Raw genomic sequence first — 17,864 nt, forward strand, 5'->3', positions numbered from 1 at the left:
CCCCGAAGGGCTTACTCTTTGTAACACCCAAGTAGACGCCATAGCCTTCTGGCCCGCCAACTCTTTCTTTTGATGTGGAAGTCATATATTGTTTAACAGCTATTGCATAGGATAGTATCAATGTAACTTGTTGCTGTATTTATGTTGTGACTGTCCATTATGTTCTATCTACTTTTAAAAATCAATAAAACCAATTTCTCCTCTCTTTCTCTCCCGAGGTGTGAGAGTCAGATTGTGAGATGTGTTCTGTCTCTCTCTCCAGGTGGCCGTGGTGTGGTTGTAGGTCCCATTGTTAGCCAGTACTTGTCTGACGTGTTTTGTGATAACGAGTACGGACCTAACTTCCTGTTTGTAAACAATGGAGATGGAACCTTCACTGACATGGCTCAGCAGGCAGGTGAGAGGAAGATGGAGAGACAGCTAATTGAACAGGTTTATCTATGTATTTTGATTGCCACACCATATATTACTGTGGTGTTTTTCATTTTAAAAGTGAACATGTGAGTTCCCTCCTCTGTGTACCAGGTGTGGAAGACCCCATGCAGCACGGTAGAGGGGTGACTTTGGCTGACTTCAACAGAGACGGAAAGATGGACATTGTCTATGGAAACTGGAACGGGCCACATCGACTCTACCTACAGCTGGGCAACAACCGCAAGCACAGGTTCAAGGTATGGAACACAGGTTTAAACACAGATTCCACGTACGGTACTGTGGTTCAAGCACATGTTCAAGGTTTGGTAGACAGGTACAAACACAACTTCAGCACAGGTTCAAGTTACAGAAAGTAGGCTCACACACAGCTTCAAGGTACGGTAACAAAGGTTCAAGCACAGTAATCAACTAGCATCCCACCGTTTCTTCTATTGAGCAGTACATTGATCTTAGCTAACCTTCAGCTACTGTGCTTAATGATTCTAGAGGGTACAGCAGATCCTTCCTCTGACACACACACACGCACGCTGCTGCTGCTGCTGCTGCTGCTCTGTCTCCTCTGAAAAGAATCAATGGCTACTTTCCTGCTAGAACAAAGCCCAGCTATTTAGATCCTGAATGCCATTATTATCAATGTATTTTTATGGTCTTAAATACTTTCGGCTGATGATTTACCAATTACTTCTAACTGTAGTTAAAAGTAAAATAGCTAATTCAATTTGTTTCCAGTGTATGCGTGTGTGTGTTTTGTGTGTGTGTTGTCAGGGATTAAGCTGTCCCAGTGAGGCCTTACCCCATAAACCTTGGCTGGGCTGATGTTTCTGTTAATCCAATGAGTCCCAATATCGCACCGGCATGATTTATACTGATCAAAAATAAAAACGCAACAAGCAACAATTTTACTGAGTTACAGTTCATATAAGGAAATCAGTCAATTGAAATAAATAAATTAGGCCCTAATCTATGGATTTCACATCACTGGGCAGGTGAGCAGCCATTGGTGGGCCTGGGAGGGCATAGGCCCACCCACAGGGGAGCCAGGCCCAGCCAATCAGAGTTTTTCCCCACAAAAGGGCTTTATTACATACAGAAATACTCATCAGTTTCATCATCTCTCCGGGTGGCTGGTCTCAGGTGATCCCACAGGTGAATAAGCCGGATGTGGAGTGCCTGGGCTGGTGTGGTTACATGTGGTCTGCGGTTGTGAGGCCGGTTGGACGTACTGCCAAATTCTCTAAAATGATGTTGGATGCGGCTTATGTAGAGAAATGAACATTCAATTCCCTGGCAACAGCTCTGGTAGTCACCCCTGAAGTCAGCATGCCAATTGCATGCTCTTTCAAAACTTGAGACATCTGTGGCATTGTGTTGTGACGAAACTGCACATTTTAGAGTGGCCGTGTATTGTCCCAGCACAGAGTGCATCTGTGTAATGATCATGCTGTTTAATCAGCTTCTTGATATGTGTCACGTATACTCCCTCTCTGGCCTCTAGGTCATCAGACTGCTGATTAGCCCGCACACCTGTCACCATCATCTTGCGCACCTGCGCCTCATGACACTTACCTGGACTCCATCACCTCTTTGATTATCTTCCCTATATCTGTCACTCCTCTTGGTTCTTTCCTCTGGTGTCATTGTCTCTGTTTTCATGTCGGTGCATTGTTTGTGGTTTGTGTTCATTGTTTCTTTTATTTATTAAAATACTCACTCCCTGAACATGCCGACTCTCAGCGCACTTGTTACAGAATAACACCTCACCTAAGGGAAGCATCAGGGAGTGTTATTTTATTTCTTATGTCAGAGTAATGACGCCAGGTCCGGGAACTGCTACAGGCTCATGCCTCGACCAGATCGCTAGGCTTCCCTGCCTCAGCTGGCTCGTCGGGCTCTCATGCCTCAGCCGGATCGCCAGGTTCCCCTGCCTCAGCCGTCTCGTCTGGCTTTCATGCCTCAGCCGGATCGCCAGACTCCCCTGCCTCAGCCGGGGAGTTGGGCTTTCATGCCTCCACCGGATCGCCAGGCTCCCCTGCTTCCACCGGCTCATCAGGTTCTCATGCCTCAGGCGGATCGCCAGGCTACCCTACCTCGACTGATCTGTCAGGTTCTCGTGCCCCAGCTGATTCGACAGGTTCTCGTGCCTCTGCTGACGTTACAAGTTCTCGCACATCAGCAGGGGTGATCGGTCCGCTCCTGATCCCCGGGTTCGTCCCCTTTGACGGCGTCCTGCGGCTGGAACTGCGCGTCAGAGAGGGGGTATTGTCACGTATACTCCCTCTCCGGCCTCTCGGTTATCAAGCTGCTGATTATCCCGCACACCTGTCACAATTGTCTTGCGCACCTGCGCCTCATGACACTCACCTAGACTCCATCACCTCCTTGATTACCTTCCCTATATCTGTCACTCCCCTTGGTTCTTTCCTCAGGTGTTATTGACTTTGTTTTCTTGTCGGTGCGTTGTTTGTTTCGTGTTCATTGTTTCTTTTATTTATTAAAACACTCACTCCCTGAATTTGCTTTCCGACTCTCAGCGCACTCGTTACAATATGCCACACCTGTCAGGTGGATGGACTATCTTGGCCAAGGAGAAACGTTCCTTAACCAGGATTTAAACAAATTTGTGCACAACATATAAAACATATATTTATATAAAATATATAAATGAAAAGCTGAGACTTCCACAAACAAAGACCATAGGAAATCCCAGGACATAATGACTATAATACCAGAATCTGCTCACATAGTTGCTGTCACAACCTCAAAACTCACACACACACACACACACACACACACACACACACACACACACACACACACACACACACACACACACACACACACACACACACACACACACACACACACACACACACACACACACACACAGTATCTGGGTTGAGCTTTGGCATTGGTAATTAAGGTGTTGTCAAAGGTGTGTACGGGAGGAGATGTCAGGTGCAGGAGAGCAGAGTGTAGTGAACAGGCGCACTTTAATTCCGTTCCAAAATACACAGCACATAAAAACAATAACGTGCCAAAAACACGGAACATGACAAAAGTAAAGCGCCCAACAATAATCCACAATACCAAACAAACAATTACACACAAAGACATGATGGGAAACAGAGGGCTAAATACATGTAGAATGATTAGGTAATGAAAACCAGGTGTGTATGGGACAAGACAAAACAAATGGATATATGAAAAATGGAGCGGCGATGGCTAGAAAGCCAGTGGCGTCAATCGCCGAATGCCGCCCGAACAAGGAGAGAAGCCGACTTCGGCGGAAGTCGTGACAGGTGTTTGTCACTCCAGTAATCTGCTGAATAAGGAGCTGAAGCAGCAGCTTGGCTGGACAGTGGATGGACAGGGGGAAGAGGGGAAAGTGCCGATTAGGACTGTTTTAACTCTATGGCTGCAGCGACCACACACACACACACACACACACACTTGCACACTCACACATGCACGCAAAAACACAGGCACACACACTCATCTTAGCAGTATGTCTCCCAGCTCCACCATCCGTAACTAAGCATAAATCTCAGAAGACATGATGTGAGCTAATGGGGCATCTTGATATGAAATATGTCAGCAGGGATTCAGTGAAAATCACTATCATGTTGATTTGACTTGAACAAATCTGAGATTTGACTAAGTAGTTGGTCCTCTTCCCTAGTCTGGCTAACAACTAACTCTCCAAGTCCTGCTGGCTTCAGTCGTCGGATGGCTCATTGATGTTGTCGCCACAATGGGTCGATAATGAAGGGGGCTGTATTTTTTACTGGTTGGCTCTCCTCTTTCTATTTCGCTCAAATACCCACATACTATGCACAGCCCTTCCATTACAACGGTTGGATTTTCAAATCCCAACAAGTTGAGGTCTCAACCCCAGAGGAAAAAAAACATTTGAGAGAACCAATCAAGGCCTCCTTTCTAGATCAGTGTGTCACAACTCTCCCTGCACTGTGAGTCACGTGGGCCGCATCAGCCACGCTACTTCTTCCCAGTATAGAGCACCTCACTCCATCTCCTTTGCCCCTCTCTTTATCTCCCCTTCCCTATCTCACCCTTTTTGAATTTCCCTTTCCTCTCTTCTCTCGTCAACTTCTCTCTCTCTCCCCTCTCCCTTTTTCTTTGGCCTTTCCATCCTCTCATTCACCTTAACAACAGAAGATCACTTTCTGCCCCTTTCTACTCGTCCCTCGTTCCCTTTCCTTCTCTCCCTCTTTCTCTCTCCTCGCTCTTCCTCCCCTCACCTCCCTCCTTCATGCTCTCACTTGGCCATCCCCTCTCCTTCACCTAAACAGTAGAAGGTCACTCCCCTCCCTCCCCGCTTTCCTCATCCCCTCTCCTCTCCGCCCTCCCCTTAGGCTTTATGATCCATATAATTAACACAGGGAGTAAACACTGTAAGGAGAGGTGAGAGGGAGGAGATAGAGGAGGAAGAGGAGAGGAACATATACACTACAAGACCAAAAGAATGTGGACACCTGCTCGTCGAACATCTCATTCCAAAATCATGGGCATTAATATGGAGTTGGTCCCCCCTTTGCTGCTACAACAGCCTCCACTCCACGAGCCCAGTACTAAATCACCTGACTCAGCTAACCAACAAATCAAGACTCCCCTCCCCCCAGTGTTGTAGAACAGTACAATAGTTTTGGCTTGAGGCTCCCAAATACTTTGACAGTTGACAGTTGACACTATGCCTGGTCCTGGATAGGATGTGCAGGTTTTTGTTACAGCCCAGCTTTACACCAGCTTACTCAGCAGACCGACTACACATGACTCACTTTGCTTATCCATACTCAGTGTGTCCAGCAGTCACATTTCATTGCATTTGACCACAATTGCACATGTATTACCCTTTTAAGAAACATGAAAAATGCTTGCAGACAGGACGGAGTGACCCACTATTTGGGTTTGGTTGAGAGTTTTCCCACTCGACAGATGGTACATTTACAGAAATACTATTTTATGAACAGGAATATCCCCCAGTGTGTATGTAATATCAACACGAAACATTGCCTAAACCCCATGAGGTCGCCATAGTGTAATGTTAGCTACCTGGAGTGAGTGAACATATTGAGTATCCCCATAATGTTACATTGGTCTCCTGGTGTTCCTGTTGTGTGTGGAGGTGTGTGTGCTTGCATGCAAACGCGTGCCGTGCATGCATATATACGTTCGTGCCTGTGTTCCTGTGTCTGTGTTAACATATTTTCTCCCTCTCCCAGGACATAGCATCTCAGAAGTTCTCCATGCCGTCTCCGGTGCGTACGGTCATCGCTGCAGACTTCGACAACGACAACGAACTAGAGGTGTTCTTTAATAACATTGCTTACAGAGGGTCGTCATCCAACAGACTGTTCAGGTACACACACACACGCGCGCACACACACAGACACATGCACGGAGACGCACACACATACACACTCACACACATGCAATATATCAGTTGAATCACCAGTTCCAAAAAGCAATTAAACTAATTTAATTTCCATGTAAATTTGAGCCTCAAATCTTAGCTAACATTTGTTAATGTCAGATCTCTAATTCCTCTATTATTTTGGACTTAAAGCATTTCTGTAGTCAGGAAGTAGTCATAATGACTGAATATTCCCAGACGTGTGACTATTGGTGGAGTGTGTGTTTGTGTATGTTTGTGTGCTCATGTGTGTGTCCCCTTTGTAGTTATGCAGGATATCTGTGGTTTGAAATGGTGATCGATCCAACATCCAATGCCCGAGGCTCCACTTGTACCATATTAAAACCTGAGTTGAAGTTTCAATCATGAAACACAATCCACCAAATTAACAGTTATGTATTGTCTGGCAATGAAATACCCAGCTTGCACTATTGTCCTCATTGTCCTCATTGAAGCTAATTGATTGAATCAATCAAAGTTGTGCTGGGTTTGAGTGCGCTGAAAACCTCTGCCTTATGTTCTAAGTTGACAATGTTCTGAAGTTTAATAAAGTTGATAGAAAAACACATTTGTAACCCAATCTCAATATGGAACATTTTGTTAAGTGAGGCGCTGTTCAAACTATGAGATGTTACGAGGGAAATGACAGTGATTAGTACCGGATGTGTAAATGATTGAACTTGTCCATGCCAGGATAATCAGGACAAAATAGCTGCTGTGCTTCATAACATCCAACATTACAAATGTGTAGTGGATTTGAAACTCGTCCAAAGTGTGTTGGCTGGAGTAAATCAGTGACATCACTGAGATCTAAAAGGCAACTGTCATTCACAGAGAGTGATAGGCTAGTCCAGGGTTCTCCAACTGGCGGCCCGCGTGCCGAATTTGGCCTGCGTGTGGTTTTATTTGCCCACCCAAAGTTTTCTGAGAAAAACATATATATATTTTGAAACTGTATGTCAATGTGGGACATTAAAGACTGTAAAAACACTAGGAAATCAGCTCCAAGTGATTTACATTTTGTAAATATGTTCCTAAGTATTCCCACCATAATAGAGAGACATATGATCGTATACAAATGCAAGCAAGGTTTGAAATGATTGTTTTAGTCAAATTATGTATTATATACACTGCTCAAAAAAATAAAGGGAACACTAAAATAACACATCCTAGATCTGAATGAATTAAATATTCTTATTAAATACTTTTTTCTTTACATAGTTGAATGTGCTGACAACAAAATCACACAAAAATTATTCATGGAAATCGAATTTATCAACCCATGGAGGTCTGGATTTGGAGTCACACTCAAAATTAAAGTGGAAAACCACACTACAGGCTGATCCAACTTTGATGTAATGTCCTTAAAACAAGTCAAAATGAGGCTCAGTAGTGTGTGTGGCCTCCACGTGCCTGTATGACCTCCCTACAACGCCTGGGCATGCTCCTGATGAGGTGGCGGATGGTCTCCTGAGGGATCTCCTCCCAGACCTGGACTAAAGCATCCGCCAACTCCTGGACAGTCTGTGGTGCAACGTGGCGTTGGTGGATGGAGTGAGACATGATGTCCCAGATGTGCTCAATTGGATTCAGATCTGGGGAACGGGCGGGCCAGTCCATAGCATCAATGCCTTCCTCTTGCAGGAACTGCTGACACACTCCAGCCACATGAGGTCTAGCATTGTCTTGCATTAGGAGAAACCCAGGGCCAACCGCACCAGCATATGGTCTCACAAGGGGTCTGAGGATCTCATCTCGGTACCTAATGGCAGTCAGGCTACCTCTGGCGAGCACATGGAGGGCTGTGCGGCCCCACAAAGAAATGCCACCCCACACCATGACTGACCCACCGCCAAACCGGTCATGCTGGAGGATGTTGCAGGCAGCAGAACGTTCTCCACGGCATCTCCAGACTCTGTCACATCTGTCACATGTGCTCAGTGTGAACCTGCTTTCATCTGTGAAGAGCACAGGGCGCCAGTGGCGAATTTGCCAATCTTGGTGTTCTCTGGCAAATGCCAAAAGTCCTGCACGGTGTTGGGCTGTAAGCACAACCCCCACCTGTGGACGTCGGGCCCTCATACCACCCTCATGGAGTCTGTTTCTGACCGTTTGAGCAGACACATGCACTTTTGTGGCCTGCTGGAGGTAATTTTGCAGGGCTCTGGCAGTGCTCCTCCTGCTCCTTCTTGCACAAAGGCGGAGGTAGCGGTCCTGCTGCTGGGTTGTCGCCCTCCTACGGCCTCCTCCACGTTTCCTGATGTACTGCCCTGTCTCCTGGTAGCGCCTCCATGCTCTGGACACTACGCTGACAGACACAGCAAACCTTCTTGCCACAGCTCGCATTGATGTGCCATCCTGGATGAGCTGCACTACCTGAGCCACTTGTGTGGGTTGTAGACTCCGTCTCATGCTACCACTAGAGTGAAAGCACCGCCAGCATTCAAAAGTGACCAAAACATCAGCCAGGAAGCATAGGAACTGAGAAGTGGTCTGTGGTCACCACCTGCAGAACCACTCCTTTATTGGGGGTGTCTTGCTAATTGCCTATAATTTCCACCTGTTGTCTATTCCATTTGCACAACAGCATGTGAAATTTATTGTCAATCAGTGTTGCTTCCTAAGTGGACAGTTTGATTTCACAGAAGTGTGATTGACTTGGAGTTACATTGTGTTTAAGTTCCCTTTATTTTTTTGAGCAGTGTATATATTTTTTTATTGATGGACATAAAAGTATGTAAAAATACCAGGAAATCAGCTCCAAGTGATTTTAATTTTGGAAATATGTTCCCACGTATTTCCATGCATAATAGACAAGTGATCGTATATAAATGTAAGCAAGGTTTGAAATATTATACCTGTTTGGGCTTCTTGTGGTCAATTTGCAATCAACAAATTATTTGGCATTCTGTTCCGACCCCCCAACTATGCACGCAAGAACAAATTGGCCCAAGGCTGAATCAAGTTGATGATCCCTGGACTAGTCTCTTGCTTTTTTGACTAAGGCGGTTGGCTTTGAGGGGCATTTGTTGCTGTGCAGAATGTTGTGAGTTTAAGTCCCACTTGGGGAACAACAGAATGCACCCTGAGTGATGGTAGCTGGGCCTGGGTTATTATGGGGAGTTTAACAGATATCTGGTTGCTATGGCAGGGTAACTAGGAGAGAACATGGGGACCCCCAGATTGAGGAGCTGAATGTGGGGGAGGCAGCCGAGCCAGAAGGACGAGGAACAGGTGAGGGTTGGGGATCAGGGGAGTGTACAGGTGTATGTGTATGGGGGGGTAAAAATACCTATTAGGCTTACACTGTGATGAACTGTTTATCATGAACCAATTCTACTGTGTAACACACATCGATAAAATAGTGTAATTCCTACTTCCTCCAAGGGATGGTGCTAGATGTCTGTGGTTTGAGATTGTAAACTTGACTAATCAGCTCTGGCAGCTCTGATTCTTGCTCCTTATCAGCCTCTTTTCTCAATGTGTGTACTCTTATTATTCTTATTGTGTTGTATGTTCGTGTCCTCTCAGTGACCTGTGTCCGCTGTTAGTTCGATGTGTGTGTTCTAAGTGTTTGCATGTGTGTATGTGTTGTCGTCAATCAGGGGCGGCAGTAACAGACTTTGATGGAGACGGTCGTCTGGACCTGCTGGTATCTCATGGAGAGAGTGCTGCACAGCCTCTCTCTATCTACAGAGTCAACCAGGTACCACTGTGTGTGTGTTCTGACCGCGTGTTCTCGTTGTGTGTTCTCTCGCCATATTTTCTACTTCAAGATGTTGTATCCCACACACATCTCCTTTAATCTGCCCCCCCCTTCTCTTTCTCTCAGGGCTCCACTAACTCGTGGCTGCGTGTTATCCCTCGTACCCAGTACGGGGCGTATGCCCGGGGGGCTAAAGTAGTGGTCTACACCAAGAGAAGTGGTCCACACACACGCATCATCGACGGGGGCTCCGGATACCTCTGTGAGATGGAGCCCGTAGCACACTTTGGGCTCGGTAGGTCTGACACATACAGATGTACGCTCATGCACACACACATGCAGGTACATATAGATGTACGCTCATACACACACACATGCACGTAGGAAACAAACACACGCAGCGTGCACACAGACTGAGTGTGTGTGTGGAAAGCATTGCCAGATCCATGTGGAAAGCATTGCCTTAATAACCCTTCTGATTGGAGGCCTGTGGGAGAGATGGAGAGAAAGAGAGAAAGGGGAGGAGGTGAGGGGGAAGGAGGTGGAAGGGAGAGGGAAAGGCGGGTGCAGGTGCAGCAGCTGGAAGGCCTGAATAGAAACCCCTCTCCAGCCCCTCATCCCCATAGTTCAGCGAAGACAGTTAACTTCTGCCGGTTCAGACTAGCACTAGTGTAGTGTGTGTGTGTGTGTGTGAGTGTGTGTGTGTGTGTGTGTATTGACATGATATAGAAACATTAAAGGAACATTCTGGGGATTTTACGGGAACATTATGTAAACATTCTGACAATGTTATGGAACATTATGAGGATGTTTTGGTGATGTTACCTGTCTCTCTTACCTGTCTCTCCAGGTAAAGACATAGCCACTAATGTTGAGGTGTACTGGCCAGATGGGAAGTCAATAGCCAGGCCTCTGGAACCAAGTGAGATCAACTCTGTCCTGGAGATCGCCTATCCCAGAGAGGAGGAGGAGGGCACACCTGAAATAGAGATAGAGGTAAGGACTGTCTTTTTATCTCACTCTTTCCTTCTCTCTTTCTCTCTCTCTCTCTCTTTCATTGTTTCTTTCTCCCTCTCACTGCCCTCCCCCTCTCTCTCAATTCAATTCAAGGGGCTTTTTTGGTATGGGAAACATATGCTAACATTGCTAAAGCAAGTAAAGTAGATAATATACAAAAGTGAAATAAACAATACAATTAACCATAAACATTTCACTCACTAATTTCACTCACATTAATTCAGATGTTAGAGATGGATGTCCTTTTTGTAATATAAGAGAAACCATTTTTCACTGTTTTATGGAGTGTGAGAGGATAAAACCTTTATTGGAAATACTGGAATCATTGTTTAGAGCTGTAGGTGAGATTTTTAATAACATTGTTTTTATTTTGGGGTTTCAATATAGTAAGCAACAGAAAAGAAAATGTCAAATGTTAAATTTTATTTTGGGACAAGCTAAGATGTCAATTTTTTTGAGTAGGAAACATAAAATAGACACGGGATATGAGAAGGATATAAGATGTGTTTTTAAAGGATTAGTGAAAGCAAGAATAAAAGTGGATTTTGAGTTCTTCTCAGCTGTAAAAGATCTCCCATTGTTTGAGGAGAAGTGGGCATATGAAGGAGCGCTTTGTTTTGTAGAGGAGGGGAAATTATTTTTTGTTGAGGAAATAAGTTGAATGTATATGTTCTTTTGTATTTTTATTTTATTTATTTTGTGTAGGAATTACATTCATTGTTTCATTTCTGAAAAGGCAGTGTGTCATTATTTATGTTAACAATTGAGTAGAAAATAAAGGTTTTATAAAAACTAAAAAAAAAACTCTCTCTCTCTCTCTCTCTCTCTCTCTCTCTCTCTCTCTCTCTCTCTCTCTCTCTCTCTCTCTCTCTGGTTGTTAATAATTTTTATACAGTGACTGTATTCTGTACTTATCATAAGATCTTGTGTTATAAGATGATACAGTTTCTCGTTTTCAACGAGACAGTATTGAAGGTGTATCCCTTTCTTACAGTGTGGCCAAGGGTTTGCTATGAATGAGAATGGCCGGTGCACAGGTAGGTTGAGCCCCACTATATGTCTTTAACAATCCCTGTCCTGTTTGCCAATGTGCTATCCTGCATCTCTTTCCCTGCAATAAACGTCTTCTCCCGCTACCTTCCTTCTCTCTCCCTCTCCTCCCACTCTCCTCCCTTCCCCCTTTACACGTCCCATTCTTTCCCTCCTCCCTCCCTCCAGATAAGGATGAGTGCACCCAGTTCCCCTCTGTGTGCCCCACTGACCGTCCTGTATGCACTAACACCTATGGCAGCTACAAGTGTCGTGCCAATAAGAGGTGCAACCAGGGCTTTGAACCCAACGATGATGGATCGGCCTGCGTGGGTGAGTGTGCTTACCCTGGTCCTAGATATGTTTGTGCTGTCTTGCCATCTCTTTTAAATGCCATGCTATGTTTGACCATAAAAAGTGTCTACACAGCACTAACAGATCTGGGACCAGGCTAGAATGGGCTACGATATACAATAGATATAGCTGCCCAAGCGAAATAGGTTTTTCGATGCTACAGTCCTTCCACCGAGTGATCGTAACATTCTCCAAACTACTTTTCTCCTCTCTGCATCCCTGTACCTGCATGACTTACTGTTTGCACTGGCTTTGCACTGTGAGTTAATCTATGGCTGTTATTAATCTTTCTCTGTCTTCTTTGTGCCTCTCTGCAGCTCAGGTAGCTTACTTTGGGGGGACACGCTCCTCGGGGGTCCGAAGATGGGCCGGCTTCTCTCTCTGGCTTCTTTCTCTCTCTCTGCTGCCTCTCTTCTCCTCCCGTCTGCTGACCGGACCATTGTAGCTGCTACACACTTCCTCTCCACTTCCCTCTGGAACCTTCGCTCTCCTCCCTCTATCCCTCTCTCTGGGGGAGTGTACAGTGACTCTCGAAAACAAACTGAACATGAAAGTCTCTTCTCTATCTTCATTCCTCTGGAAAATTAACTGCTCATGGAAGCATCTACCATCTTTTCACTCGTCCTGAAACAAACTGATCATAGAACTCACTCCCTCTCTTCACTCTCAAAACGAGCTCTCCATGAACATTTCTTATTCTCTTCACTCCTCTCATACATAACAAATCATGGACTTCTCTTCCTCCTTTCTTCACTTGTTCATGGACTTTTCATGGACTTCTGTTTGTCAACACTTAGCTCCCAGCCCCCTCTGAACTTTAGAATTACACACACACACACACTGGGAGCATGCTGCTGTGAGTTAAGGAGTTAACAACGAACTGCAGAGTCCTTCACACCACCTCATCAGTTGGACTAGACCTGGACTTCAGTGTGTCTGCGTCTATATATCGCACACTATTCCCTCTAGAATGCACCGGTACATATCTGGGTCATGTTCAAAAGGGCACACCATAGAAAAACGTTTCCATATATTAATACCTCCCCATTTCACTCTGTTCCAAAACGTTTATTTCGTGCCTACTGAACATAATATATGCCATTTAGCAGACACTTTTATTCAAAGCGACTTAGTCATGCATGCATACATTTTACATATGGGTGGTCCCAGGAATCAAACCCACTACCCTGGTGTTACAAGCGCCATGCTTTACCGACTGAGCTACAGAGGACCCTGCTTTGGGTTTCCCATGATGGAAGAAAGGTAATGTCTGCTTAATTTGATGATCTTCATCATGTTTTTTACATTAGCATTGGATGATTCTTGATAGATGCTTTTCATGGAAACATATTACATAACAAATACATATCTAAAGACATATCACACAGTCATACCCAAGCCTTCAATGCCAAACAGTGATCTTCAATCCTGCTTCTAGGGTTCCGCAAGACTTTTCTTCCGTCCCAGCACATACATACCTGATTCAAACTCAGCTGATCAGATGAATCTGAAATGTTAACGTTGTGCTGGAACAAAATCCTGCGCAACATATAGATCCCCAGGACCAGCACTGAAGAACACTGATGTATAATGATGCTCCCGGTACCTCAAACCAGGCTTTCCACCAAATGTTGCATTGCCTCCTTACTGTAAATAAATGATGATGATGATGTATAAATTATGTTGTTCAACCTGTTTTCAAGTTAATTGCATTGCTTATCGTGTCTCCAATGTCAAATAAAAGTGTCATTATTATATAAAAGAGCCATGTGCAATGTGATTTAAAAAGTAAAATCCATCTCATTATAGGATGAATCCTAACCTGGGATTCCTGCATGTACTGTCACTCACACTTTCAATATGAATCACAGATGTCAATCAGAGATGTGTATATTTAGTACTGATGAAACTCAAGTTAGGTTCTGACACTCTGTTCCCGATGTTAGCCTTTTAATGTATAGCCATGAGAGACAATACACAAGCTGTACAAAAAGGAAACAGTCACATTGTGTGACTAAGGTTGGGATTCAGTCTGATTGCGGGTTCAAATCAAGAGAAATTGTATTTGTCTCATGCGCCGAATACAACAGGTATAGATAGGCCTTACCGTGAAATTATTACTTACAAGTCCTTAACCAGCAATGCCGTTCAAGAAATAGAGTAAATATTTGCTAAATAAACTAAAGTAAAATAAAAAGTAACACAATAAGATGACATAACAATAACGAGACTATGTACAGGGGGTACCGGTACCGAGTCAATGTGCGGGGATACATGTTAGTCGAGGTAATTTGTACATGTAGGTAGGGGTAAAATGACTATGCATAGATAATAAACAGTATTTGGTTTTAAATATACGTAAGCATCAAAAGTACATGTCATTTCAAAAATATACTTAAGTATCAAAAGTAAAAGTATGAATCTTTTCAAATTCCTTATATTAAGCAAACCATGGTGGCACAATTTCATATTTTTTTAATTTATGGATAACCAGGGGCACACTCCAACAGACATCATTTACAAATGAAGCATTTGTGTTTAGTGAGTCCGCCAGATCAGAGGCAGTAGAGATGACCAGGGATGTTCTCTTGATAAGTGTGTTGATAAAACACACCAACAATAGCCTAAAAATGTATTGTATATTTCTTCTTAGTGAGACAATGTAATGGGATAAGACAGTCTGGAATTTCAATAAACAAAGGGAATCAGTGAGGGATATTTAAAAATGTTCAAAACCGGAATCTCACTGGATATCTGCTGGACCCATAATGATACTGTCACAATTCCCATGTCCTGTGTTCTATGGAATGATGGTATGAACAGATCATAATCTATGGAATGAGAGGATTATTTGGTTTCAGGATCATCTCAGGTGAAGTTCTCTTATCTTTTACAGAAGAAACTTAGCCAAAGCAGCAGCATACACAGTTAGACAATGACCAGCATAAAACATCCAATCACCTTTTCGGCTAGATCAGGGATGGGCACTTATCTGGAAAACCAGGTGTATGACCTCCCTGACCAATCAGTGACATTAATGTACCAATGAAGTGCCAGGGAGAGGATAAAAACAGGAAGCCACTAGACCTGAGTGGCCCATTCCTGGTCAATGATGCAAGAAGGTACTATCTGACTCAACCAACTGCAAACTGTAAACAGGATCTTTGGTTAGTGCATGAACCAATAAACGGTTCAGTGGAAAAAATAGGGTGATTCACACATACCTGCTCAAGAAACAGAGATGATGTGATAGAATGGAAAATTGCCATTGTCAACACAGTTTAGGTGTTACAAATTCACTTAATAAGGTTCATTCTAGGTGAAGTCATCTGTCCTCGTGGCTGCTAGGGGGAACTTCCTAGACTAGAAGCAGTGGCCCTTTGGACACTACATCTACTTTACCTCTACCATTTGTACCTCGGTTTTGCCTTTACCTTTTGGTCAAGCTTCATTCAGCCTCTCAGTATGGGGGGACCTGGAGAGAAAGATGTCATATGCTAACCTGCAGACAGCGCTAGGGAGAGTAAGTGTCACATCACAGTCTACATTCACCTTTCACCTTTACCTTTAGCTTCTGGTCAACCTTGGTTCAGCCTCACAGTAACATGAAGAGATGGATGGGAAATGCTGACCTATAAAGGGGAACAGTACCGCTATCTCACTGTGTCCTGTAGACAGAGCCAGTGAGCGTTTGGTGATGTCATGTCCATGTCCCTCTGTTCAACTGAACCAACAGCTGCGTTTCTACTGACTGTGTGTGTTTGTTTGTGTGTCATCTTGTTTTTTAAATTAACGGATAGCCATGGGCACTCTCCAACACTCAGACATCATTTACAAACGAAGCATTCGTGTTTCGTGAGTCCGCCAGATCAGAGGCATTAGGGATGACCAGGGATGTTCTCTTGATAAGTGTGTTGATGAACCATTTTCTGTCCTGCTAAGCATTTAAAATATAACAAGTACTTTAGGGTGTAAGGGAATGTATATGAAGTACAAAGTACATTATTTTCCTTAGGAATGCAATGAAGTAAAAGTAAAAGTTGTCAAAAATATAAATAGTAAAGTAAAGTACATATACCCCCCAAAAAACAACTTATGTAGTACTTTAAAGTATTTTTTTCTTAAATACACCACTGTGTGTGTGTGTGTGTGTGTGTGTGTGTGTGTGTGTGTGTGTGTGTGTGTGTGTGTGTGTGTGTGTGTGTGTGTGTGTGTGTGTGTGTGTGCGCATTTGTCAGTGTGTTTGCAGTCACTTGTGCATATGTGCATGAGAGTTTTGGATGGGGTTAAAACATCAAGTTTAGGCACTCATTACGAATGGTTAAGATAAGTGTTAAGGTTTGGGATATCATTAAAACAAAAATAAAATAAACTGGGATCGAGCACACAACCTGATCCAGGGTCATTGGATTACGCCCATCCACGTCCCCCGTCCACAATACTTGAGCAAACTTTATGGTAATACTGCTCACTGTTGCCCCAATGGCTGGTTTTGAAGGGATTTCTCGACGTCCTCAAGACATTGATAGACGTCCAATTTTGAAGTCACTCTTGAGCGATCTGCCTAGATGGTGTGCCGCATGTGTGTGTTTGTTATGTTTGAATGCAACATTAGATTTCTAAGGCTGCGCTAGACTTTCGAAGAGCTTCGGGGGAGAGAAGGGGAGGAATTAAAGGGATTAGAGAGGAGAGAGATGGGTAAGAGAGCAAGCGGGTTTACCCTCCTCTGCGCTTGGGCCAAATGAACTGGAACACAGGGCTTGCGCTATTGACTCCCCTGTTTATCCAGGTGCCACTCTCTCTATCTCTCCCTCCTCCTCCTCTCTCCCTCTCACTCACTCTCTCTCTCAATTCAATTCAAGGGCTTTATTGGCATGGGAAACATATGTTAACATTGCCAAAGCAAGTGAAGTAAATCATATACAAAAGTGAAATAAACAATACAAATTAACAGTAAACATTACACTCACAGAAGTTCCAAAAGAATAAAGACATTTCAAATGTCATATTGTGTCTATATACAGTGTTGTAACGATGTGCAAATAGTTAACCTGTTGAGGATGGGGGCGCTGTTGAGGCTATTTATGCTAATCGGGTCATTTTTGAAACGGCTTCCCACAAAATCCTTGATCGTACAATATGCATATTATTATTATTATTGGATAGAAAACAGTCTATAGTTTCTATAGGAGTTGAAATTTTGTCTCTAAGTGGAACAGAGCCCATTCTACAGCAATTTCCCTGACATGGAGTCAGATTTCAGAAATGTTGGCCACTGTTCTGGAGTCAGTTAAAAGGGCACTGTTATTGCTATGACTATACGGACACTGCTTACGTCTTCCCCTGGATGCCTTTACGTGATGACGATTTCAATGGGGTCGATTGCGCGTTCACAGGCACTATAAATTAAAAAACCCTGTAGCTAGCAAGTCTTTTCTTGGTGCGTAACGCGCGTGGAGGACACCGACCCGCTCCTGTTCCAAGCGTTAGTTTAGCCTGTTATATTTCTCCGGTCATCTTTTTACTCGTTATGGGAGTTAAAAACATCATAAGGTAGTTAATTTAAAGCGTTTTATAGCAATTTATATCCGTTTAGTGCGATTTTGGGACATTTATTTTTGAAACACTGTGAATAGCTGGGCACGCTTTTCAGTTCATCCCGAACGCAGTTGGCATTTCCACATGGCAAGAGGACAGCTTTCCACCAAAAGACCATTACTCCCAAGAAAGGATCCTTTGCCCAAGATACTGATGGAAGAACAGCTCAAAGTAGGACATTTTTATTATGATAAATCGTGTTTCTGTCGAAAAATGTTAGTGGCTTAGGACGCCATGTTTTTTGACGTAGCTTCGCTTGGCGCAAACTGTATTGAAAAGTAAGGATAAATTAAA

The 17,864-nt window shown here is 43.9% G+C and overlaps 1 protein-coding gene across 1 annotated transcript in view; it reads left to right on the top strand.

The window, feature by feature from the left end:
- crtac1b (cartilage acidic protein 1b) overlaps window positions 1-13,736 on the top strand; it is a 61,672-nt gene extending 47,936 nt beyond the window's left edge. The window contains exons 6-15 of the mRNA XM_055929618.1: window positions 263-397; window positions 526-671; window positions 5,676-5,812; window positions 9,018-9,100; window positions 9,472-9,572; window positions 9,699-9,867; window positions 10,423-10,568; window positions 11,584-11,626; window positions 11,808-11,951; window positions 12,290-13,736. Of these exons, the coding sequence (XP_055785593.1) occupies window positions 263-397; window positions 526-671; window positions 5,676-5,812; window positions 9,018-9,100; window positions 9,472-9,572; window positions 9,699-9,867; window positions 10,423-10,568; window positions 11,584-11,626; window positions 11,808-11,951; window positions 12,290-12,417 (1,232 nt within the window). The 3' untranslated portion in view covers window positions 12,418-13,736. The remainder of the gene's footprint in view (window positions 1-262; window positions 398-525; window positions 672-5,675; window positions 5,813-9,017; window positions 9,101-9,471; window positions 9,573-9,698; window positions 9,868-10,422; window positions 10,569-11,583; window positions 11,627-11,807; window positions 11,952-12,289) is intronic.
- Window positions 13,737-17,864: the final 4,128 nt, after the last annotated feature.

The sequence above is a fragment of the Salvelinus fontinalis genome, chromosome 1 (genome assembly GCF_029448725.1).
Source record: "Salvelinus fontinalis isolate EN_2023a chromosome 1, ASM2944872v1, whole genome shotgun sequence".
Lineage (NCBI taxonomy): Eukaryota > Metazoa > Chordata > Actinopteri > Salmoniformes > Salmonidae > Salvelinus > Salvelinus fontinalis.